Raw genomic sequence first — 26,324 nt, forward strand, 5'->3', positions numbered from 1 at the left:
CTCTGTCTCTCTCTCTAAAATAAACATTAAAAAAAATTTAAAAAGAAAGAAAGAAAGAAAAAGGAAAGAAGGAAAGAAAGAAAGAAAGAAAGAATTATATTACATACATTTAAGAGACACACTTTAAATATAAGGACACAGTTAAGCTGAAAGTCAAATGATGCATAAAGATATATCACTCAAATATTAACCCAAAGAAATCTGTTGTGATTATTTATTAGTATCAGATAAAACTGAATTTAAAGCAAAATTTATTACATGATATAAAGAGGGATGTTACATAATGATAAAAGAGTAAATTCAACAGAAAAATTTATAATCCCAAACATACCTATTAACATGGCTTCAAAATGCATAAAGCAAAACTGGGAAAAACTAAAAATCAGACAAATCTACATCCATAGCTGGAGATTTTAAAACCCTTCTCTCAGTGATCAAATAAGCAGACAAAAAATATCAATGAGGATATGGAAGACTTGAATAACAAGATTAAGTTAATCTAAATGGCTTATGTAGAACACTACACCCAACAACAGTGGACCATATCCTGGACCATAAGGCACTTCTCAACAAATTTCAAAGAACTGAAATAATGCAGAGTGTGTTCTCTCACCACAATAGAATTAAACTCGTGAGCAAGAAAGAAAGATACGTTTGGGTATTGGGCAACCTTCTTCTGAGTAACCTAGGGGCCAAAGAGAAATCATGCTGAAAATGAAAAGACATTTTGAGCTGAACAGTATTGAAAGTTCAATACATCAAAATTTCTGGGAGGCAGAATAATTTATACCTTTAAATGCATATGTTGGAAAAAGAGCAAGGTTGAGAAATCAATGCTGTAAGCTTCCATCTAGAAAAATAACAGCATATTATTTCCAAACAAAGTAGAAGGAAGGAGCAGAAATTAATGAAATAAAAAGTGCAATAAAGAAAATCAACAGTGCCAAAAGTTCGTTCTATGATAAGATTAATAAAATTGATAAACTCCAAGGCAAACTGTTCATCAGACAACAGGAGAGAGAGAACACAAATTACTGTTATGCTACACTATCAGGATCAAAAAGGAGGACGTCAGTATAGATCCTATGAGCATTAAGAAGAAAGCAAAAGGATATTAGGAACAACTTTATGCCAATAAATGTGGCAACTTAGGTGAAATGGAAAATTTTCTTGAAAACCACTAAGTAATATGACTTAAGAAAAAAATGTAATCTGTGTATAGGTCTGTATCTATTACAGAATTTATAATAATCTGAAATTACTTTTCTTTTATCACCTATCTTCCTCAGCAGAGTGCACGCTCCATAAGAGCAGGGACCTCATCATCAGTCTTGTTGGCCACTGAATCTCCAATCCCTGAATCACTGGGATGCCTAACACATTGCAGGTGAATATGAAATGCTTGCTGAATGAAGAAAATCAGCATCCACTCCTTACCACGAACCAGGCTGAGACAAGTGATGAATATAGCAGTTCACAGGAGATTCAAATAATCTCACTTTCTCGAGTAGTCTAAACCCTAATTTTGATAAAAGGCACATGACCAGAAAGCTATATCCTTAGACCACATTAAATTAGTGGATTGCATATCGCTTGCACCACATTACATTTTAATGCTGTTGGAATTCACTATTAAATAAAAATATTGAGGATATTGTTTACATAGCTTTCACTATGGCCTACTGAGAGTCTTATGTGAGAAATTATTTATTGCTAGGGATAGCACAGTTTCTTCTGAAGAAGTAGCATATGATTCTTTTTCCATGCTGCTACTAAAATGCCTATTGGCTTGGAGGTCAGGTATACCAAGCACGTTGATCCTGATTACTGGCATATTTGATTTTCTAGTTCCTTGGTGCTAATTTTCTAAACACATTTTATCATGTCATTGTTTTTTTAAGACTCAAACTTGATAAATTAATGTTAAGATATAAATGCTAAAATAACATTAAAATAGAAATGTTAACATATAGATGTTAAAAGAATGAAACTATCCATTTTAGCTGCAGGTGATGTATCAGTTGTTTTAGGGTAAGTGTGTCACAGTACCAAACAACTGCAAATCCCAGCAGCTGGCAATGCCTATTCATGCCACATTTCTACGTTGGTTGGCTCAGCTTTGCTCCACATTGTTCTCTTTCTGGGACTCAGCCTGGAGGAGTAGTTTTCTCCAGAAAATGACCAAGGAAAAATACACATGGCACAATCACAACGGGGCTTTTAAAGCTTCTGCTGATAATGAGCATCGACCAAAAAATACACCCAAACCTGGTGTCACAGGTGGGATGTGTTACCTTCCTAAGAAGAGGGATAGTGTATTTCTAACAAAAATACAACACAAATGATATTCTCCACTAAAGAAAGCTGTGATTAATACCAAATAGTAACAATATGAAACAGAAACAATAATGATAGCTGCCTCTCATTACTAAGCAACTACTAGGAATAGGCATTGCACTAGACACTTCAAGCATAATATTCCTAATTATGAAAACTCTTTAAAGTAGAATGGATTATCTCAAGTTTACTGATCAGGACACTGAAGCATGGAAATATTAAGTCATGCACATTAGAAGTGGGAGAGTGGGAACTTTACCCAATTCTGCTCGATTCCAAACATGAGCCCTCTTTTCTGTATCACCCTGCCTACCCTTTGGTGTGCGTTAAAAACAATTTTTTTTAGTCCTTTTTCATTACTTTCTGGTTTTTTTTTTTTTGTTTTTTAGTAAAAGGGAGTTGGGTTAAACAGGAAAAATTATGAGAAATAAAAGCAGAAATAATTGCTTATTTATATTAAGAATGAAGTTTGTATTCTATATACAACAGAAACAGGTATTGCTATACTCCTCGAAAGAATGGTGTTTGTCACAAGATATATTTGATCAATATTATTAGACTAGAGGCTAATATTTTTAAAAGAACTCATATGGCAATACTGAATGTGCCCATAAAAATGCACCAAAGAAGAAGTTTCATGTTATGGAAAACATCATCATTTAACTAGCAAGAGGATAAATGAACATGAACAATGTTAGTCCTTACAGAAAGAAATCTATAAGCAATGACTGATAGCGTAAAACTATCTCTAAAGATAGAGAAATAAAATGGATAGAGGTGAGTAAGCTAATTAAAGAAGACTTTATGAAAGAAAGAAATCTTAATGATGAAACCAGATATTCACATCTTAAGAGAATTCTGGTGACTACATTCGAGTAACTGTATGAAGTTACATCCACTATTGTTGACTTTTTTCTATTTTAGTACTGAAATATTTATTGGAAAAAAGTAAATAATTTGCATTCTTCATTATTATATTGAAAAGATGCAAACTTCTTAGTCAAGCTTCCAAAGCAATAGATTTTTGTTCAAGGCTGCTTTATTATTAGCAATTTTATTTGTCACCTGATTGCAAGCTCGTTCTGAAAGAGGCAAGTACTTGATTATAAAGTGAGTGACGAAGTCTTTATATAACAAAGACAGTTCATTTTTTTTGCCTCTGCACTGAGATGTTCAACAAAGTCAAGAATAAAGGAAATATTCTTGAATTCATTATTTCTAGCTAAAGAGAATCTACTTTCCATCAAAGAAGAAATTGAGCTCAAGTCAAGTTCTTTCTATTTAGCTGTCATTTTTCCTTCCTTGTGATATAACTGCTGTGATTCTTTCTGTGAGACACACAAGTAATTAAATTAGAATTCATGGTGCTTTGCATCTCTAGGGATATTTCTTAAATTATCACTGATAAAATAATTCACAGACAAAGCAGGACAGCAGCAGAAGAAAACTAGTGCCAAATCACTGTGTCAATTTGATCTGTAGAGGGGGGGAAACCCTCTCTTCATCTCAAACTACTTATTTGTATATAATCCTTTTTATAACAGGAAAGTTAGAAAAAAATAAATAACGCGAAATTCTAACCATCTTCTTCCAGTCCTTTTACTAGTCTCATACTTTTTTCCAAAAAAAAAAAAAAAAAAAAAAAAAAAAAAAATCCAGAGAGAGAGAGAGACAGACAGACAGAGACAGAGAGAATCATGTTAATTTTATACTGTTTTTTACATTTTGATTGGATAGCATAATACATGTTACTATCAAATATTTTTTTAAAAAACCACCATTTTCTTCTGGGTATATACCAAAAGGAATTGAAAGCAAGGGAGTCAGATATTTGTACACCAATGTGCATAGCAGCATTATTCACAATGGCCAAAAAGGTGGAAACGACACAGAAGTCATCAACGGATGAATGGTTAAACATCAAATGGTATATACATAAAATAGAGTATTATTCAGCTTTAAAAAAGGAAATTGTGACATGTTACAACATGGATGGACCACTGAGAATGTTACGCTAAGTGAAATAAGCCAGTTGCAAAAAAGATAACTACCATATGATTCCACCTATAGGAAATACCTGCTCAAATTAATAGAGATAGAACATAAAATGGTGGTTATCAGGGGCTGGGAGGAGAGAGAAATGGGAAGTCGTCTAATGGGTACAGGGTTTGAGTTTTGTAAGATGAGAAGAGTCGTGGATGGATAGTGATGATAGTTGCACAACAGTGTGATTGTAATTTATGCCACTGAACTGTACACTTAAAAATGGTTAAAATGGTCAGTTTTATGTTATGTATATTTTTACCACTGAACTCCATCCCCCACAATTTTGAATGAATGATATTCCATCATATGGGGAGGTTATCCTTTGCTTAACATTTTCCCTACTGTTGGACATTTAGGTTCCTTCCAATTTTTTTTGCCATAAAATTCAGTGTAGTGAACATTGTTGTAAACACATCTTTATTTCCATATCTGCTGTTTCTTTAGGATTAAGAAAAGGACATAACTGGATTAAGGAACATGAACTATTTCAAGGCTCTTGATACATAATGCCAAACTGCTTTCCAGAAAGGTCTTACCAATTCACTTTCTTAAGAGGAGTGTAGGAGAGAGACCTTCCCATTGCATTCATGCCAAAATAAAGTATTCTCACCTCTTTTCATCTTTGCCAATGGGTAAAAAGAAACCATAGTTTAGGATTGTAATGGGTACTTATTTGATTGCTCTTGAGAATGAACAGTTTTCATATGTTTATGGCCAATCTAAACTTATCCTTCCAATAACTGCCAATTCTCTCAAATTAAAATGTAAAACCCATATCCTAAGAAGGTCGGGAAGATGGGAAGAGATACGTTAGGAAAGCTCTGAAGGGCAGGTTAGGGTGGGGTCAGGGATTTGAACTTAACCTTTGAGGATATGAAGAACAGTAAAGATTTAGGAGGAAGGGAATGATGGCAAAATATGGGGAAAACCTAAATCTCTAATAAGAAGATCATAAGCATATTATCAATTGTGGTTCTCTATTCAATAAAGTGGATTCACTAAGCAGAATCTCTAGGGGCAAAGAACTCCATCCACATTGTTGAAAAACTCCCTAAATGATTATGATGTTCAGCCAGGCTTGGAAACAATTACTTAAATTCACTAAGTGAAATCACCCCTACTCTTCCATATTCTCCCTCCTTTTGAGCAAAATGCCTGGCAAACATCTAGTTTTCTCACTCATCCTTCTGAGTTACATAAAGCAAGCCATAGTTGCCCTCCTTAGGTGCTCAATACTCATCAGCTGCCAATTAGGAAACCCCACAGTGACATACTGAGTATTACCACTCTTGGATTCTGACTTGGTCAGGCTATAACACAGGTCCATGCAATCTATCGTTTGCTGAGAGTAGCATTAAACCAAGGTCAAGGCATGCAACCAATTTATGAGGCTGCTTGTTTACAAAGCAACTGTGGGCACACCGTGCATTTTATCCAGGTCTCCAAGGCATCCTGGAACTGTTGGTCCCTCGGGAGCCAACTACATCTGGATATCAGTGAGCTGAGTGTCATGCTGAGTTACTACAAACTTTTCAGGCTCTGTGTTCTAAAAATAAAAATCATCTAAAATTTGGAAACTCACCTAATATACACAATAAAGGACTGAACAAAAATGATGTCAGTGGAATGGTGGTAAGATAAAACTCTGGGGGGTATAGACGATAGTGGAAATAGAGATAACACACAGAAAGATATCTTGAAGCCAAGGAAAAGAAAAAAGGGCGAATCTGGAAAACGGAAAATAGGCATTAGTCTTTATTTGTGTGTTGACTGGTTGTTACATAACTCTCCCAAAGTAAAGCCAACCCCATTAATAATGTAAAAACTAAGTAGTTATTAGGCACACATTACTGTTTGAATAGCACTGCCACTGACGTAAAAGAAAATTAGTTGATAAGGTAAGGCTGTCTGTTCTTTCACAAGTTACTATGGAGAAATGAACACATTAATGCTAAAAACAGGCTTAATGATTTTAATTTCCTGGGTATGGATCTTTTTTTGGCTTTACAAGAGGAAAGACATGATTACACTAATACGGTACGGGCACCTGATTTCCTTTCAAAGTTGTGAAATGACTTCATATTTCCCCTTAAGAATGAGAATACCATCATGTCTAAAACCAAATACGATTTCAAACAAGCATTGTCTACTCCTATTCCGCGTGACCCCACAATGGCTGTGGTGCGTGACATTCAGACTCTGTAATGGTATCCAGACTCTGTAACTTTTCCCTCATCAGCTAAATGTTCAGCTAGATCCACAAAGAAGAGAAAGAAAACTTTCAGGGATATTTCAGGAAAAGGGAAATTTAATCTAGTTTGTGTTCATGTCAGTATATGAAGAAACACAAAATATCGTCACATATTATATACTAAAGATAGAACACAAAATGCCTACTACATTCCAGGACTTTAACATATGTTGCTTCACTCAATTCTCACCAGAGTATTTATTCCTCCTAAAATGATAAGTCTAAGCCAGTTGTAGTTGTAACAATCCCATCCTCCTTGCCAGTGACTTGGGTTGACGATGAAATACCAGAAGCATAAAGAAATGTAAGGAAAGTCTGGGGTAGGTTTTTATGAGTGTGTTTGCCCAGTTCTAAGAAAAAGAGACAGAAAAAGATGGCCTCCTTTCCTCTCCAGACCTTGGTGAGGCTAAATTGGATTGATGCCTGGAATGGCCACAGCCACTTTACCATCCTAAAAGCCAGCCTGAGGGCAGAGCCACCCATAGCAGTAATGAGGGAACAGACCTGGGCTGACACTGTTAGGCTGCAGACTCAACCTACTCCAGACCCAACCCTGTTTCTGGACTTCATGTTTTAGAAAACATATTTTCTTACTGTTGAAGCTCAGTGGAGTAAGGTATTTTGCTACTTATAAGACTCTAAGAGTATTCTAATTCCTCTAGGTAAGTAGTATTATTTTTTTCAAGTAAGAAAATGGAATTTTCTTAAGGTTCTCTTGCCTAAGATCATAGTTTCCAAGTATGGACTCAACATTTATTTCACATCAGTTTCCCAAAGGTCCTCTTCAACAGAATAGTATAGATGTTTCTGGAAATGTCTGTTCCTGGAAATTCTAGGAAAGAGAGCCATTAGGATGTAGTAAAAACAACACTGAATCTGAAAAATTAGATTTGAAATTGTATTAATAACAGGACATCAAACATTGTAAAATGCGAGGAAAAATGTCAGCTTTTACAAGGTACTTGTAAGTCTGCAACAGTGAACAGCATATAAGAAAACCTTGTGTCAACTCTAAAGTTAAGGGATAATTATTTCCACTATTGAACAAATACTACGTGTAACAAAATGTTCTAAGTAAGCCACTCTGCATGTGAATTCAGCATCACTATTTCATGGTTATTTCTTTGTTAGATTAGGTTAACAAAGGAATCATGGAGATAATCTTTCCAATGGATTTTCCATGGTTCTCCAAGTCACAGTCCATAGTATTTCCTTGGGTCATTCCAGTTAAGTCATCATTTCAGAAACTGTGGCCTTTTTTTAGGATGTGAGTCTAGGCTTTTAGGTCACAGTTTTTCCTACACTGAAAGCTTGGTATGTGCCCAGCACCACTCTCTCATCTTGTGCTATATCCTCTAACAGCCCCAAACATCTAACCAGCTCCTGTGACAGACACCATCACCGCTTTCTCTAACTTATATTTAACCTTATATTGAACAGCTATGATGAAAAGCTGCAACCTCTTAATGACTAAAAGCTAAACTCAGTTCAATTATGTTAAGGTCAAAAGGGCATTTTTCATGCCTTAACTGGGATTAAAGAAATTTAAGTATAAAAAAATAACATGGTTTTGGCCATCCACAAGAGCTTCAATGGACAAAAATAACTAAGGAAGTGACAATGAAAAACATCAAATGTCAGAGAACTACTCTTTTTTTATGCTTAAATCAGCAGGATGTGTTCATTCAAACCACTCGGCCCCTGTCCCAGATAAGATTTAACAGCCAAAGTATGTTCTAACAGAAGAAAAAAATATATATATTCTAACAACATATCGCAACTCAGCAAACTTAAAAAAAAATCTAAACCATAAACTTTTTTCTTATTTCCTATCTTTGCATTCCAAACCCCCAAGTAAAGCTCTCAGAAAATAGACTTGCCTAGATGTAAAATGGTGCTTTGCTACAATGCCCGTAGCAGATACAGTGCTCAGAGAAAGGCAAGACTTTCTCCCTCTGATATGGAGAACATCGAACTCATTAAAGACGGTAAAATGGGGAACTGCAAGAAAGAGCTGGATGAGCCACTGAAATCACAACTGCTTGGGGCTCTTGTACTACTGAGTTAAAAGTTCTTCTCCTTAAATTTTCTGTGGTCAGTACATCACTGTCTCTGCAAGCCAAAAGAAAATGACTCAGGACATGGAAAATGTCCATGGAAAGAGGCCTGAGGGAGTAACTACCTGCCATGACATCCCACTCCTTATCCCAACACCAGCATTTGACAAGTAAAAACCCAGAGAGGATGATGGCTCAGAAAAAGTCAGTTGAAATATCCCTTTGAGACCCATGACTCAGGACATACATAATTCTGACTAAATCTGGCAGGATGTCTAATAACCTCAGGGACACCCTCTTGTGTCAGCTGCTTGACAATGTGCTTTTCACTTCTCAGCTCTAACAGAAAGGGAGGTTCGGACCATGCCAACCCACCAACACAAATGAGTGTGTTTGCAGCACTGTGGGAGTTGATCAAAACATTAAGAAATACCAAAGAAGCTTTACAAGTGTGAGGGCGTGAAAAAACACCTATTTAAAAAGGGTGGGGGAACTTCTTAGCAACCCTTAGGACAAATGGCAAATGGGTATACGGATATACACGAGTAATGGCAGGTTAAGGATAGGTAATCTATGGTGAAAGTGACATTCTTTCAATACTAAATAAGTCCGTGAGTGACACTCACAAGATCAACTCCTAGGGATCCTCCCATTAAAAGGCTTTGAGCTCTAACAGCCTTCCTTCCCTGTTCTTACTAGAAAATTAACGGACAGCTTAAAATGAAACCACAAAAATTCTGACATCTTCAATTTCACCTGAAGACCTTGAACACAAAGCTCTTTTGAGATAAAGTAAATAGTCCTCAGCTAAATGGAGCCAGAATCTGGAACTATAGAAAGTTAAAACAAAAACACAACCAGAAAAAAAAAACAAAAACAAACCCCCCCCCCCCGTTCCTCTAACTGAACTTTATGTCACCTTGAAAGTTCTTGGTAGTCTAAACTGTTTGATTTTCAAATGGGGAAACACTTTTATTTCTGTGCATGATACACACTAACTTCACAGAAGATGTTTTCTATTTGAATTCACTGACCATGAAAATTAGGCTTTTAAAGATTAGATTTTATTAACACTACTGTATCAAAGATTTAGACCGGCACAATGCTTCCAAATATCAGATTCTAATTGTTCTACAAGTAAGAATTATTTTAAAGTGTACATCTTCTGGTAACAGTAAGGCTGCATAGGTACATTCCTCTTTTGTAACAGCAGGAAAAAAAAAAAAACCTGGGTTAAAAGAAACTGTAAAACTTTCTGGATTATACTAAAAATTTATAATACAAATTTAAAAGTCCAAACCAAAACTTTCCATAAGGATCTAGGAAATCATTGTCCCCAACTTTTCCTCCTTGGTTATAACCCATTATCTCAGTTTCAGTCCCTGGTTAAACTGCTAAAGTGATAGAAGATTTTGTAAAGTTAAGATTTCTGTTTTACAACTTAAAATGTTGTATGGCTATCATTGTGGAGCTCCTGATTTAAGTCAACCCCCTTTTATCTATCTATCTATCTATCTATCTATCTATCTATCTATCTATCTAGATATATAAATAGAATTATATATTAATAATTCGAGTGGGGCTTGAACTCACGAACCGTGAGATCATGACCTGAGCCAAAGTCGGACACTCAACCGACTGAGCCACCCAGGCACACCAAGAAATTAAAGGTTTTAAATATTCTTGCAGCTACATGTGACTTACTCCCTTCTGCCCCTTCACCCCCACTGGTATCCATTACACTGAGCTGGGAAGTTATGATGTGCATTCATGCATCTATACTTTTTTTAGATGTGTATAATTGTTTTTAAAGCTTCCATAAATGATACTGTCGTCCATGTATCATTCTGCCATTTGTTCATTTTGCTCAACTTTTTTTTTGCTCATTTTTTTTTGCATGTCCTAAGTTTATACAGAGGAACTTCAAGAATTTCTCTAGAGTGTATAACTAGAGATAGATCTGCTGTATCCAGGGTAGGCTAGCTGTCAACTTTCCTTGATAATACCAAAATCTCTAAGTGGTCATAAAAATTTCTACCACAACCAGGAGAGACTCCCATTCTTCTAACATCCTTGACAACCCTTGATATTGTCACACTTAACTATTTCTTTATAAATCTAGTAATTTCTAATGGTGTACTAGACATTTCGGATGATATGTTGTACAGTTTGGATTCTGTTATATTCCTCTTAAGAATATTCAGTCTTGTTATAACAGGCAAATAAATTCTTGGTAGTTTACCTTGATCAAGTGGAAGCTTCGTTTTAGGTTTTATTAGGGTGGCTCTATCTTGGATTTGCTCTTAATTTTTAGTGTACTTCCTTAGTCTTGAGATGCAGTTTTTTTATTGCTAAGGCTTGGCCTTTTTGGAGTTTCAGTGGAAAGCTTGGACTGTTTATGAAGCCCCTCTAACTTCAGGTTCAAAATCCAAAGTCTATCTCTATTGCATTAGGCAGCTGCTGAAATTTCTGTCCAGCTCTTTAAGACTTCTAGCAGGAGGGGCCTGGGTGGCTCAGGTGGTTAAGCATCTGACTTCAGCTAAATGTCCGACTTCAGTTCAGGTCATGATCTCACGGTTCACGAGTTCGAGCCCCACGTTGGGCTCTGTGCTGACAGCTCAGGGCCTGGAGCCTGCCTCAGATTCTGTGTCTCCCTCTCTCTCTGCCCCTCCCCAACTCTGTCTGTCTCTCTCTCTCTCTCTCAAAAATAAATAAACATTAAAAAAATTTAAAAAAAACCAAAAGACTTCTAGCTGCCATTTTCCACATGGCCTTCTTTGAGTTTTACCTCACACATGCACGTGTCAGGGATCAGCTGAGAATGGAACTGAAGTTTGTATAAAGATTTTGGGGCTTTCTCTCTGTGGCATTTAAGGGGTATCTCACTCAATATCCAGGCACTCTGGCAGCCTCAAACTGACTCCTCTGGTCATTAAGAGTGTGATCTTCTTCTTGAGTTCTATCTGTCCTGGGCCCTGCAGATCAGGGAATGCCCCCAAGGGAAAAAATCATTTAAATATGGATCTTACCCAATGTGGTACCCTTTATCCAAGAATCAAAACCTCTCCAGTTTCTGACTCCTTTTAGTCACTCTCCAGTACTTTCAAACTTTTTTCCTTCTTATTTTCCAATGTTTATAATTGTTATTGGCAGGAGTACCAGTGCAACAGAACCCACTCTGCCATTTCCAGAAGCCAAAGCCTTGATGAGCAGAAGCAAATTTCGATGCACTTGCATTTCCCAATCTTTTCTTTTTATGATTAATGGTATTTTCAAGCTTCATTTAAGAAATTCTTTCCTATCCCAATGTCATCAATCCGGCTTGTGTATTTTATTCTAAAAGTATTTTTCTAAAGTATTTAAAAATATTTTGGTCTTTAATTTACTTGGATTCCATTTCTTGTGCATGACTTAAAGTAGAAATCCAATTTTATTTTATTTTTACAAGCAGATGAACAAGTGTTCCCTGCACCATTCTTGAAGAGTCCACCATTTCCACTCTGGTTCATGAAGTTTGCTGTCATAAATCTAGGCTCGTACATATCTTAGCTTCTTCTGGGCTCTCTCTTCTGTTTCAGTGTTTGTCCACGTCTACACTCATACTGCGATATCTTAATTATTACATCTTTATAGTAGGTCTTGCTATCTGGTAGAGCAAGTCTTTCCACTTTGTTCTCCAATATTGCTTTGCTTATTCTCGGCCCTTTATTTTTTCAAATAAATTTTAGAATCAATTTGCCAAATCCCAGTAAAGCCCTGCTCGGGAGGGTTAACATCTTTAAAATGTCAATTCTTCACACCCACAAATTTTGTATATTTTTTCATTCATTGTAGTATTCTTTCATGTCTTTCTATAAACTTTTATAAATTTTCTACAAAATGATGCTTATTATACTGCATATTAAAATATCTTCATAAAATTTTATTTTCTCAAATTATCTTCTCATCCAGTTTACCCCAATTTATTCTACCATATTAAATGAATTTCATCAAAAGTCTTCACTGAAGCTATAAATTCTACGCTTTACTTCATAATATTCAATCTAAAGGATAACACCCTCATTTGCAAACCATTTTTTTCATGTCATGGATTTATCAAGTAATTACTTTATCCTATATACTTACCAAGAAGCTCCATAGTCTCTACTTTCAGTGTCCAGGAAATTAGAGTCCAAAAACATATCTTTGTAGATTCGGCCCACTAGGCAATACATATCTGAAGCAACTTGCCCTTCACTTTGCACCAGGGGAATCATAATATCAAGAGCTTTTGCTCTGTCTCCAGGGAGATTTCTCCTACGGTAGGGAAAGAAAACATCACTGTTTCAATATAGATTATAGGAGCAATGCAGGGTAATTACATTTTTAAAATTCTATTTGATGTATTGGTTCACAATAGTGAAGTTTGGCAGGATAAAAGCAACAAGGAGATTTTGAGAGTCACCTGTAAACCTCTGTCCTAAGTCTTTTTGTCTTTTTCATCCTATCACACGTCTACTGGGTCTAACACGGGTCACTTCTGTGCTCCTTTCCGGATCCTGGCGATGGATTTGCACTTACTTATCCAGAGTCCCTCTAATTTCGTAGAACATACGTTTATGATCCACAGGTTCAAGGGTGTGGAGTGAGATTAGGAATGGTCTGTGCCCTTAAAAGGGACAGTCAAGTAATCCAAACCCAGCCCAAACCCTGACTCTAGGTTTCAATGGCTTTTGCTCCAAAACACTGTGCAAACTCATTCACAGACAACACCAACAAACTGACTTTGACCCAAGAGTTGCCTGATGTCTTTGTATCATCAGTTGATCATCTAAGGAAGATGTTTATGTAGCTTATTTCAAAATAGCAAGTGTATGGGGCATCTGGAGAACTCAGTCACTTAAGCCTCTGACTCTCCATTTTGGCTTAAGTCATGATCTCACAGTTTGTGAAATCAAGCCTTGCGTGGCGCTCTGTGCTGACAGTGTGAAGTCTGCTTGGGATTCCACTCTCTCTGTCTCTCTGCCCCTCCCCCACTTGTGTGCATACACGCTCTCTCTCACTCTGTCTCCCAAAATAAATAAGTAAACATTAAAAAAATAAAATAGCAAGTATGTGCAGACTATTCTCAAAAACCAGATAAAAATCCTCTTAAAAATTATTCTTGGACCTTGAAAACATTATGCTAAGTAAAAGAAGCTAGTTACAAAAGATTACAAATAATATAATTCCATTTACATGAAATGTTCAGAATAGGCAAATCTGGAGACTAAAAGTGGATTAGTGATTGCCTAGGTCTGGGAGATTTTCAGGGGGAAAGGGAGAGTGACTGCTAATGGGTAGGGGGTTTCTTTGGGGGGACATAAAAAAATCATAAAATTTATTGTGTTGATGGTCATACAATTCTGTTACTATATTAAAAACCACTGAATTGTACACCTGAAAGAGGTCAATTGTATGATACATGAATTATCTTTCAATAAAGCTGCTATAAAAAAGTTATTTCTATTCTCCATTATGACTTTAAATAGATCTGTCTATGAATTTCTTTTTTTTTTACTTTGTCCTAAATACCTTGAGTTTATAATAACACTTCAAAAAATATGCTTATCAATTCATTATATTGTATTTTAGGAAAGGCAAAATTAAAACACAAATGAAGAAAAATATAAGAGGCTCTTATGGAGTCCCATTTTTCATTTAAAAATAGAACATATTCCATTCCATCTTTCAAAAAAGATTCATTTGAGAGCCAGCTGGAGCTGGCAATCTCTGGAGGTCTCATCTCACTCTGTCAAAGCCAAAGAAATAGATGTTTAATAAATGGGGAAATGAAATCTACTTTCATTCCACATTTACTGATAAAGATAGCAAGTTCTACAGTTTGGGCAGATAAAGAAAGAAAGGAACTATCTGTGGCTAAATAGCATGCAGACATTTTTCTCCGTAGACAGAGACAAGAGAATCCAGTGATGAAGAACACAGACATCAGAATCACTAGATCTCGGTTTGAGCCTCGGTTTTATGCTTGTTAACTATGGGCCATTCAACTCTTCCCAGCTTCAGTTTCCTCATCTATAAAATAAGCCTTAAGTGACACATGACAAGTGCTCTGGAGATGTAATGTCCTTCCTTTTTCTTTTTCTCATTCTCTTCAGTTGTAGTAACCACATGTATATTCAACTTGCTATCATCGAAGAGAACAGCACAACTAACAGACTTTGGACAGTTCAGTGCTTTGGGCTTCTCCGTGGCCAGAGCATGGATGGCCTCCCTGGTAACTGTAGAAAGTGGCACTGAGGTGTGTGCCACGATGTGGACAGAAGGCACAGAGGCAGGACTGGAAGTAGGAGTGTTCACGCTGTGTTAGCGGACTCATGGATACATGTCCTAAAATGTGGTCAATGGAGTTTTGATAATAATTGTGTTCAAAGCAGTGAAAACGAAAATATTCTTTGGTTAGCAATATGTTGACCTAGACATAAATGCCCTTACCCTAACCTAGTAAATTTTTTTTTCAATATATGAAATTTATTGTCAAATTGGTTTCCATACAACACCCAGTGCTCATCCCAAAAGGTGCCCTCCTCAATACCCATCACCCACCCTCCCCTCCCTCCCACCCCCCATCAACCCTCAGTTTGTTCTCAGTTTTTTGTTTTTTTTTTTTCAACGTTTTTTATTTATTTTTGGGACAGAGAGAGACAGAGCATGAACGGGGAGGAGCAGAGAGAGAGGGAGACACAGAATCGGAAACAGGCTCCAGGCTCCGAGCCATCAGCCCAGAGCCTGACGCGGGGCTCGAACTCGCAGACTGTGAGATCGTGACCTGGCTGAAGTCGGACGCTTAACCGACTGCGCCACCCAGGCGCCCCTGTTCTCAGTTTTTAAGAGTCTCTTATGCTTTGGCTCTCTCCCACTCTAACCTCTTTTTTTTTTTTTTCCTTCCCCTCCCCCATGGGTTTCTGTTAAGTTTCTCAGGATCCACCTAAGAGTGAAAACATACGGTATCTGTCTTTCTCTGTGTGACTTATTTCACTTAGCACAACACTCTCCAGTTCATCCACGTGGCTACAAAAGGCCATATTTCATTCTTTCTCATTGCCAAGTAGTATCCCATTGTATGTATAAACCACATCTTCTTTATCCATTCATCAGTTGATGGACATTTAGGCTCTTTCCATAATTTGGCTCTTGTTGAAAGTGCTGCTATGAACATTGGGGTACAAGTGCCCCTATGCATCAGCACTCCTGTATCCCTTGGGTAAATTCCTAGCAGTGCTATTGCTGGGTCATAGGGTACTAACCTAGTAAATTTTTAAGTGAATAACCATTTGGTGTTGAGGATATCTGCCTAAGAATAATAACATCATGTTCACGCAATTGAAAAAGATTCTGACCAAGTATAAATAGTAAATACAAACTCTGACAGAGAAGAAAAAGAATTTTAAGAATTTACATATACAAACTGTGAGGGACAAAAAAATTAAAAATCAAAATGCATATGCTTCTTATACTTCATACGGTTGAAGTAGAAATATTACTATTACATTCTAATAGGGAGTGGCTGCAATGCTGTGGCGAAAACACACCCTAGGAAGAATACGCAGGTTATAAAACAGGATGTTAGCACTTTGTGGACAGAAAGGTTTTTTTCTTACCTATTCAGTGCAAATGCATAATGAAACTTCACATGGTGATGGGAAGCCAAATCAAAGGTTGGCAGCTTTTCTAACGTCTCTACCAGCTTCACAATAGAATCATAGTCCTTTAAACAAGAGGAGAGTAACACAGAATTCAACTATTAGGAGAAAGTTCTGACAATGAAATGCTTTTTGACAATGAGATACGTGAATCCGAGAAGGGTGTTAAAAAGAAAACTAAAATCCAGAGGAATCTGGAATCAAGAACCAAAAAGAATCTAGAACCATAAAGAAACTTTTTTTTCTTAAATAAGAAATTTGATTATATAGATAAAAACATTAAAATACAGTTACCACATCTGATGCCCCCCCCCCCGAACAATAAATCATCTAGAATGACAATACTGTACTGTCTAACTATGGATGGCTTACTTCTCCATGGAGCCAGATTCCTGGTATACAGTGTCTCATCAATTACTTTCAAAGAAATAATTTTTTTTTTTTTAGAAATAATTTTCAAAACACCCAGGACATGGAGCAACTGACTGAGCTTCTGTCACATGTAACAAGATGATATTGTGTCAAGCTATCCTAGTCTTGGGACCCTAAGTACCACACCTCTACATGTATGTGAATCTCTGTTGTCTTCATGAAGCTTTACTTGGGCCTGAAAGCCTAGGAATAAGAAACCAGAAGTCACTTGCATTTTACTATAAAAAATCTAATAGCAAATCCCCAACTCCGAGAGGATTTCATTCTATGTACCATATTAAAAAATTATAAGACCTATCAATAAAACTAAATGGTATGTTGGTGTGTTTTACATGATATATTTTAAAGGTTATTTTAATAATTAATCAGTTGCATATGTCTTGCTTCCAGCTAGTCAGATCTAGCACTATTAATTTTAAGCCACATGATTTCAAGGAGTAAGAGATATCACCAGAAAGCCCCCCCACATTTCTGCTTTTGCTAAAACAAAGTTTTCACAATATTGGCTGATGGGTGTGTCTGAATAGATTGTCCACAGATTAGCTATGCACGCAAACTTTTCTTTTTGTTCTTCTGGAGGAAAAAGACCTTTACCATACAAGTACCTCATTACACATCCCACAGACAGGAAACTCATAGGAGTTTTTTTTTTACTTATCATAGATTCTCAGGATGGAAGCTTAGAAAAATCAACAAAAAGTTACATGTAGTGACATGAATAACCTCTTAGCTCACTGAAATACGATGTTAACTCTCCCTTATTCCTCCAACAGGCTACATGATGAAGATTTTACTTTAAGCATCTTCTCACCTGGATATCTCTGTAGGAAAGTAACAGGTTTATGACAATATCTGCTGTCAAGACTTCAATATTATCTACTCGCTGCCGAATTCTTGCCAATTCAGCTGCCAATTCTTTACCAGTGTATAAATTACGAGCTTTCCTGATATCATTGAGTATAGATTCCCGGAAATACTGGCTGGTGGGAAAACACACATTTCAAAGAGTTAATACTAGAGAGGATTTCAATTAAAAGCAATGATTGTATAAGGAAACAAAATTTGCAGCACTGGTAGCTTTTAGTTCACAACGTGCGCAGAATGAACACCTCAGAGATTGCGCATTATTAAGAATTTGGGAGTCCTTTATTCCTTTTAGCTTTGCTTCAGAAAAAATTAGGTAAAGATACTGCATTTTAACGAATTTTCCAAGAACCTGACATGTACCTCTAGAAATGCCAAAACGTTTCATTTTACCGTTTGGAATAGGAATTGTTCCAAATAAGTCAGGTGTGCCTAAGATTTGGTCATAATACGGCGTTTACTTTCTGACTCAGCATCATCATTTATTAACATAAGTGATTGTTCTTAACTAAAATATAATAATGCTGCCAGCAATTTTGGCAGAGTTCTTGCTCTTATACGAAAAGTTCCCGGGACGTTTATTCTGATAGTGTTTCTATACTTACTTTGAATATATATCTCTACCATTACTATAATGTAGTTAGCAGTCTTTTTTTTCTTCCTTTCTGATCTCCAGTTGTTCTGTGAATAAAGTGAACTATGTGGCATCTATTTTTATCTACTTGGAGGATACCATACTTTTATGTTCCCGGTTCTTGGCTGTGTGCCATCTCTAAGAAACCTCTGATAAGATGCACAGCACTCCATTGTCATCATCAGGTGGCATTATTCCACCTTACCTGGAACTTGCTTGTGCCACCTTCAGAAGTTGAATGAAACGGTCCACAAGAGGTAAGCAAATGGGTCCAAGAAGCAGCTCGAAGTTCGGTTGCATGAGCTCTGTCAACCCCTTCATGAAGCTGCTATCGCAGCAGTAGACTTTATTATGTGGAGTGATCATGTAAGGAACGAATGTGTAGTTCCCAGTGCACATCTGTGGAAAGAGGAGAGGCCGGGAGGTGGTGAGGTGGCCTGGAGACCCCACACTCATGAAATCCCAAGAGCAGTGAGTCATTTTCAACAGTAATCCTGAATATGAAGCGAAATAGCAAACCTCATTTCTTATTTATGACCTATGAAAATGGAAATTCCCTCCAATTTCTTTAATTGCTTACTTTAAATAATTAGGGCTTACAGATGATGCAAAAAAAAAAAAAACACCTCACAAAAAAACAGTATGGCACAGCTTCCATCAATCAGTTAAATATTTATTCACCATGTCTCATGGCTAAGGCATTTGTGATATATGCTGCGGGAAAAATAGAGTAGTTTAAAACACAGCCTTCAGCCTCTGGGGAGCTTAAAATTTAATCACAGAGACATAGTGTAAATACACGACAAGAATAAGAGCTAACGTTAAGGGCTGCCCGCCTGACAGGCTAGGCTGTTGAGTGATGTCAGAACAAAGCTGCTCCCTCCAGTCTGCTCGGTCACAGTCATGGCTCCGTTAGCCTCTCTGTTACTACAACTAGAGACCCAGAAGTTTTCCTTGACACTTCCATTTCCTTCACCACCCATATCCTATCAGAGTCCAGTCTACTCTGCCTCCAGAATGGATCTCATATTTGTCCATTTCCCTCCATCTTCTCTGCCTGCGTGGCAGGCCATGCGACCAACATACCTGGCCTGAGCCATTGTCACTGGCTTTTAGGTGGTCTCCCTGCTTTCACTCTCGTCCTCCAATCTCTTGTCTACCCAGCCATCAAAGTGATCTTTTAACAACCTGTATCAGATCACTTCCCTCACTGCGAAAGGCAGTGGGATGAGGATAAGGCATGTCCTTGTGGCCTACAGGGGCCTGATGATACAAATCCTGCTTCTCTCTCTGGCCTCAGCCCATGCCACTCTCCACTCACTCATCCCGACCTTCTATTGATTCCCAGTGATGTCAAGTGAGGGAACACTAGCACGAACAAAAGTAGAGTAAAGGAAAAATTGGACTGGACACCCCTCAGTAAGCAAGTCTGACCAGATCTTAGAGCTCATAGAAGGGAGAGAATGCAGAGCTAAGGGTTTTAAACTGTCTGTGCTGGGCAGGGGGAATCATGGACAGATTCAGAGCAAGAAAGAAAACATAATCACAGTCTTAAATGGGGCTACCTAAAAAGAGTGGTATCATTAACAACAACATCAATCAGACTGAATTATTTATGAATATATTATAGTCAGGGGTACTTGTTATATAGATCAGGTAATAAATCACAAACAGAACCTGACTTCCAGGTAATATGTGAGAGGCACTTCAAGAGTTTGGTATCTGATTTGGGGTGGGAAGGGTGAAATGTTCACTATGAGGAAGGCTATGATTTCAGGGGAGCTGAACCCCTAAAGTGAGAATGTCCAGAAGATAGTTGGAAATACATGATTGGAATGTCCAAGAGTTTCCAACAAAAGTAAAGACCTGGGAAGTATTTGGTGTGGTTGAATCTAAGGCAACATGAGAGACCTCTAAGAGAAAAGCCACAGAGAGAGAAAAAGAAAAAGGCAGAGAGCAGAGAAGTAGAATGAGCTATGTGGGAAACCCCATCACCATTCTAGGGAGCACAGAGAGCCCAGATTGCCAGAGCCTGGCCATTTCAGTATTACGGGGAACAACACATCACTTCTCTTACCCTTACAACTAAACAAATGAGAGCAAACAATGACTCACCACTTGCACATGCCAAGGGAGGTCATACACGCTCCCAACAACCCACTGAAGAAGGTGCTATCATCCCTATTTTATAGGAGGATTCAGATTAGGCTTATGGAGGTCATGCAGCTGGTCTGTGATGTGTTTGGGACTCTAGCCTAGAGACTTCTCTGGAGGTTATGCCATAATCGTTAGAGGGTTCTGCATCCTCCTGAGTGGCCCCTGCATGCTGACGCACCAACGCTTTGCCTCAGGTCACGTTCATGGAACCCTGAATGAGCCAAGCCATAGCTTCACAGCAAACAGACGAGAAGTGACAAATGCTCTTCCAGCCAGACTGAATTCTTTATGAACATATTCTTTGAGGCACCTGTTGTACGTCTGGTAGTGTTGAGCTGAAACAGGACCTGACTTCCACTTAAAGTATGAGAAGAACTTCCAGAGGTGGAGATTTGATTTTTAAATTGAGTTCATTAAATTGTTCCTTTCTTAAGTTCTCCTTCACGGAACAATAATTTGGAAGACTAGTCAGGAAGAAGAAAAATAAACATATCCTGTTTCTAAAATGTTTCTGAGTGGCACCTGGGTGGCTCAGTCGGTTAAGTATCTGACTTCGGCTCAGGTCATGATCTCATGATTTGTGGGTTCGAGCCCCACGTTGGGCTCTGTGCTGAAAGCTCAGAGCCCGCAGCCGGCTTTGGAATCTGCGTCTCCCTATCTCTCTGCCCCTCCCTTGCTCATGCTTTGTCTCAAAAATAAATAAAACATTAAAAAATTTTTTTAAATGTTTCTGAGATCCTACAGCATATCCACCAACGTAATCCTTTTCACCAGATCCACTGCCTAAGCAGAAAAGAAAGGCAAGTGTACCAAGAGGTTGTTCCCCAAGGTTTCTAGAGCTGTAACTATGAGTGGGTTATAAAAGGGCGACAGAATCAAATATTCCTGTTTTAGATAAGTTCTATAACTCAAAATTTAAAAAGAAATGCTCTGAATCTTCCAAGTCAAAAATTAGAATAGATGAAAAGCCAGTAAGCCAGAAAAACACTGTTAGCATTTCAAAATATTCTGCTGCTGCTGCTGCACCAAGTTCTGTATCCTCAGAAGCCTTAATACCACGTGTATTTGTGTACAAGACATGAAACAGCATACAGAACTATTGAAACACTGGGCACTGGGGAATAAAGCGTCTGCGTAAAACAATCCTGGGAGAGGATGACTCTCAGACATCTGGGTGTGCATCACCACTGCAGGGGTGAAGAAAGTAAAATGAGAGTCTTGCAAACAGCAGAGAAAAATGTACTCCTGCAACTGTCTTCTTCAAACCCCGTGGAATAAGGCTTCAGAATCCTTGTTGAAAATAACCAGCATGCCAAGGTTTTCCTAAGTTCCTGGCCTCACTGCACTTTCTGGAGTCTCTTGCCTATGTTTCGAAGGCAATAAATACATATTTTTTTCATTCCCCATTGTTGGTGTCCAAACGAAGTGGAGGGTGAGAAGCTGCAGGAGGCACATAGATGCTACCAGGCCTGAACTAAGACACAGCGCAGTGAGCCTGCAGTGGGGGCAAAGTGTGAGGTTTGGTTGTAACACTGTTTCTTTAAAAGATACCAACCAACTGCAGAGAAAAGCACTTTTTTTTTTCAAAATGATGAAAACTAATAATATGGGAATATTTTTTTCCCCGGGGTTGGCTCACTTAAAACTTAGAAACGTTATCGTTGCAATTTCTGTTTACAGATTGCTATTTCACCCAGAGTTTCAAATAACTGATAATCCAAAGCAAATTAAAAAAGAAAACACTATGTGATCAAGAACAGACATCTCAGGCACAACAACTGCCTTATTAATAAGGTACCAATTCTAAAATATTTAGACCCGCTTCTTGAAAAAGAAAGACCACATTTCCTTAAACTTCAAAGTACTAAGGCATGATCATAAAATGACAACAGCAATCTCTCTGGCCCGTGCCTGTGCTCAGGGCTATAAAAACCTGCAGTTCAAAATCTAGTCCTATTCTATTATCTTCACTTAAAAAAAACCATACTGATTCTGTTTTTCAATTTTTGAAAGCTGCATAAAGGTGAACCGAAGCATTCAAACATATCGAAATATATGCTCAAAATACTCGACTTTTGATAAGGACACCCAGTAGCTGAAACCCCGCTGCTTACTCAGGTCAACAGGTGACCAGATCATAACGTGCAATATACCAGTCACCTTGCAAGCCTGCTTCTCCACATGTCTGACCCATCAGTGGGTGTGGTTAGCAATTTCCTATCATTTAGGTCTTTGTAAATGCTACCTCCTCTGAAAGACCTCTCTGACCACTTGATACACGGCCACCCACTCTTCACATTGCCTTGCATTAATTTTCTTTCCTTTCTTTCTTTCCTTAAAATTCTTATGCTTATTTGTTTTATTTTGAGAGAGACAGAGACAGCATGAGTTGGGGAGGGGCACAGAGAGAGGAATACAGAGAATCTCAAGCAGGCTCCATGCTGCCAGCATAGAGCCTGATGCAGGGCTTGAACACACGAAGTTGAAAGATGATGATCTGAGTGGAAACCGAAAGTCGGACGCTTAACCGACTGAGCCACCCAGGCGCCCCTCCCTACGTTAATCTTCTAATTTGTGTCTTTGCTTATTTGTGTCCTGACCTTCTCCCCCAGCTAGACTCTGGCACTTGTCATTTGCCGTCTCACGGAGCAGTTTTGAATCTGCTTGCTTCCACTTTCAGTCTCCACAGTGAATCCCCGTGGCACGAGGCTCAAAGCCTGGCACACAATACATGATCAATATTTGTTTAATAAAACTGCTATGCTAAACAGATGCCTGAAGCAATAATTGCTCATTTCCTGTCCAGATGTGAAGAATAAAAGTGCATAATGACATTATGTTGCAATGAGCCTCTGACTTGGTGCAATCTTAACAGTAAGTTTTAAACTTTCAGATGGAAGGACAAACTACCAATTGTACTTTTAATCTTATCATCTTAAATCACGTGCAGATCTTTATGTAGGGTATTATTTCCAATCTAATTTGTAGAGATACATTCTTTAAGGTTTTTAAATGCTGGCTTATTTTCTAAATGAAAAATACAACCACTAGCCTGTCAAGGCTGATTCCCTAATATATATAAATTTTCTTCAGGCACTTTTAAAATTTGAAATTTACTTTTATCACTTTTTAACTCTTGTTTAGTACTGCGTGGAAAGTAGGAATTCTGTAGTGTGGTCTCAAAGGCAGGCTAGACTCAAGAACTTAAATCAACCTGTATAGATAAACAGATAATAGATTGACATGTATCTATGTATGTAGGTGTGTGTGTGTGTGTATATATATATATATATATATATATATATATCTGTACTTATAATTTGTGTTATATAATTTATACACAGATACAGACATCTATATATGTGTATATATAAACATATGTAGACACACAGACACATATATGTACTCATGTGTATATATGCTAGAAAACTGGATATACTATGGAAACATTTTTTTCCCCAAAATATAAGTATATATGCTAAAAAAAAAAACAGGCATTAGGGTACCTGGGTGACTCAGTTAAGCCTCTGGCTCTTGATCTCAGCTGGGGCCACGATTTCACGGTTTGTGGGATCGAGCCCCACGTCAGGCTCTGTGCTGACAAAGCAGAGCCTGCTTGGGATTCTCTCTTTCTCTCTCTCTCTCTCTCTCTGCCCCTTCCCTGCGCTTATATGCATGTGCGCGCTCTCTCTCTCTCAAATAAATAAACTTGAACAAAACAAAACAAAAACAAACGGGTGTCGGCATCATCTCCCACTATTTACAAATTTTCACCGTAAAGAAATATTTAGATAAAATAACCATATTTATATTGATGCCTCAGAAACTCTAAAGAGGAAAAACAGAGATAGAAATTAATAATTTGTGGAGATTAAAAAAAACAACCAGAGATTAGTTGATAGAACAGAAATGATAAAAAATTTCTGGAAGAGTTAGGGAAAATACTCACAGTATTCTTCTGGCAAATGATTTCCTAAACAATAAGAAAAGAAAAAAATAAAGCAGACGTTAATACAAAATTAATTTGATAATTAACTATTTGATATATTTGTATTAACAATTTTATTAGCAATTAGAAATTTCAGGAAGTATACCATATGTTTCTGTATCTGAAAAACTTATAATCTGATGGAAACGAGAGAACACAAAGGTGTTGTCAATGGTTTAAAGGAAACAGTACAAATATGTAAAACCCAAAAACTGAATAATCTAAAAATCATTCTTGCAGAACACGTGTGAATTATCAGCCACGATCTCTCTGGGGAAAGGTTAAAAGGAGTTCACTTTCCCTACGTACAACCTCACTTACACCCTGGGAGGGGACCATGCAGATGCTGGCTCTTGGGAAATAAAGGGTATTGGCCAGTTATCAGAGTGGCTAAACCCACATATAGATGAGGACATCTGACAATGAACAGTCACAGATACAACTTACATATTGTTCAATAAAAAGTGGAGTGCAAAAAATACACTGCAGGCAGCATCTCTGTCCTCTAGGCTGTGAGGAGTGAGATCGTGTAAATAACGTAGCTATCCTGTGTCAGGTGCATAGAAAGCTGTTGATAATGCAAGCTCTCATGATCATTAGTTCCAGTTGTTTAAATGCCTAGAGACATGGAAGAGATAATCCAGAAAAGCCTATGGCATAAAGGCTTCACCGAGGTTGGGGAATCATGATTTAGAAAGAGAAATGGGACAGAATTTTGGAAATGATGGCATGTATGTTGTCATGGAAACAGAGAATGTGAGGCTTTTGTGGAGCCTCAAGGGTAGGTCCATCTGGCTAAGAAGAAGAGCCAGATCTGGTGAGGTAAGGAAGGAGCAGAGGAGCTATTCAAGTCCCAGCTGACCAGCTATCCTTCTTCATCCCAGGATCAACGTGGGGGCAAAGAGGGAACTGACAAGGATTTTGACTTAGAGCAGTACGTAAGATTTTTGAACGCTTAAGGATAACAGATGAGTAAATAAAAATCTCAGGAAGGAACTGTAGTGGGTAATTTTGAAAGCCATAAAGCTGTGTATATAAAATCTAAATAAGCCCTTCAATACTTCACAATCTTGTGGGTCAAAAAAGGGGGGGAGGACAAAGAGGACACGTACACATTTAAAAAGAAACATCACATGCCTGGGTGCACATGAGTGTATGTACACACATACTAGGTCTAAAGAGCAATGCTACAGCAAGGGCTTACATTTCAAAGGGAAAGAAGATGTTCCTAAGATGTGAGGAAGTCTGGGAAGATCAACAGAGAAGGTGGAACTCAAGATGAGTCAAAGAGGACAAGACAACTTTCAAAGGCAAAGCAGGAAGGTAGGGATCCAAGTTAGAGGACCAGGAACAGCAAAGACCCTTTTAGGGAATGACACAAATGATGACTGGTGGCTGGAGAAGACAGTTCATTTGAGGAAGTATAGAGAAGAGAGTTAAAGAGGTATTCGAAAAAGATCTTGAATTTGATCACTGGACTAAGAAGAAAGTTCACTTTGGCATGTACCAATAATATTAGAAAGTTATTTGGGGCCTTACTAAAGAAGGCCTTGAATGCCACAATAAAGTGCTTTGTGAACAACTGGCAGTCAGCATGTTTTTTAAGGCGAGCGATATACATAAAGAAGTATCAGCATACATTGGGACACTGTAAGAGCAAAGGCTGGGCACAACATCAATGTCTACCAATTAGAATCTGGTTAAATAAATGATGGTAACTCCATATAATGGAATATAATGCCACTAAACAAAGAATGAGGAAGCTCTTCATAGAGAAGTTCTTGATAGGGAAAGATCTCCAAGATATACTGCTAAGTGAAAAAAAAAGCAAAGAACAGAATGGTGTTTATCCTATGCTCCTATTTATGTATAAAAG

General features: G+C 37.7%; 1 protein-coding gene across 3 annotated transcripts in view; it reads right to left on the reverse strand.

Annotated features, from left to right (window-relative positions):
* MAP3K5 (mitogen-activated protein kinase kinase kinase 5) overlaps positions 1–26,324 on the reverse strand; it is a 207,460-nt gene that overhangs the window by 102,821 nt on the left and 78,315 nt on the right. For all 3 annotated transcript variants that reach the window (XM_058735399.1, XM_058735398.1, XM_058735401.1), the window contains exons 3-7: positions 24,410–24,433; positions 18,509–18,702; positions 17,617–17,785; positions 16,332–16,438; positions 12,817–12,987 (exon numbers count right to left, since the gene is read on the reverse strand). In XM_058735399.1, the coding sequence (XP_058591382.1) occupies positions 12,817–12,987; positions 16,332–16,438; positions 17,617–17,785; positions 18,509–18,702; positions 24,410–24,433 (665 nt within the window). The remainder of the gene's footprint in view (positions 1–12,816; positions 12,988–16,331; positions 16,439–17,616; positions 17,786–18,508; positions 18,703–24,409; positions 24,434–26,324) is intronic.

The sequence above is a fragment of the Neofelis nebulosa genome, chromosome 6 (genome assembly GCF_028018385.1).
Source record: "Neofelis nebulosa isolate mNeoNeb1 chromosome 6, mNeoNeb1.pri, whole genome shotgun sequence".
NCBI classification, from domain to species: Eukaryota; Metazoa; Chordata; class Mammalia; order Carnivora; family Felidae; genus Neofelis; species Neofelis nebulosa.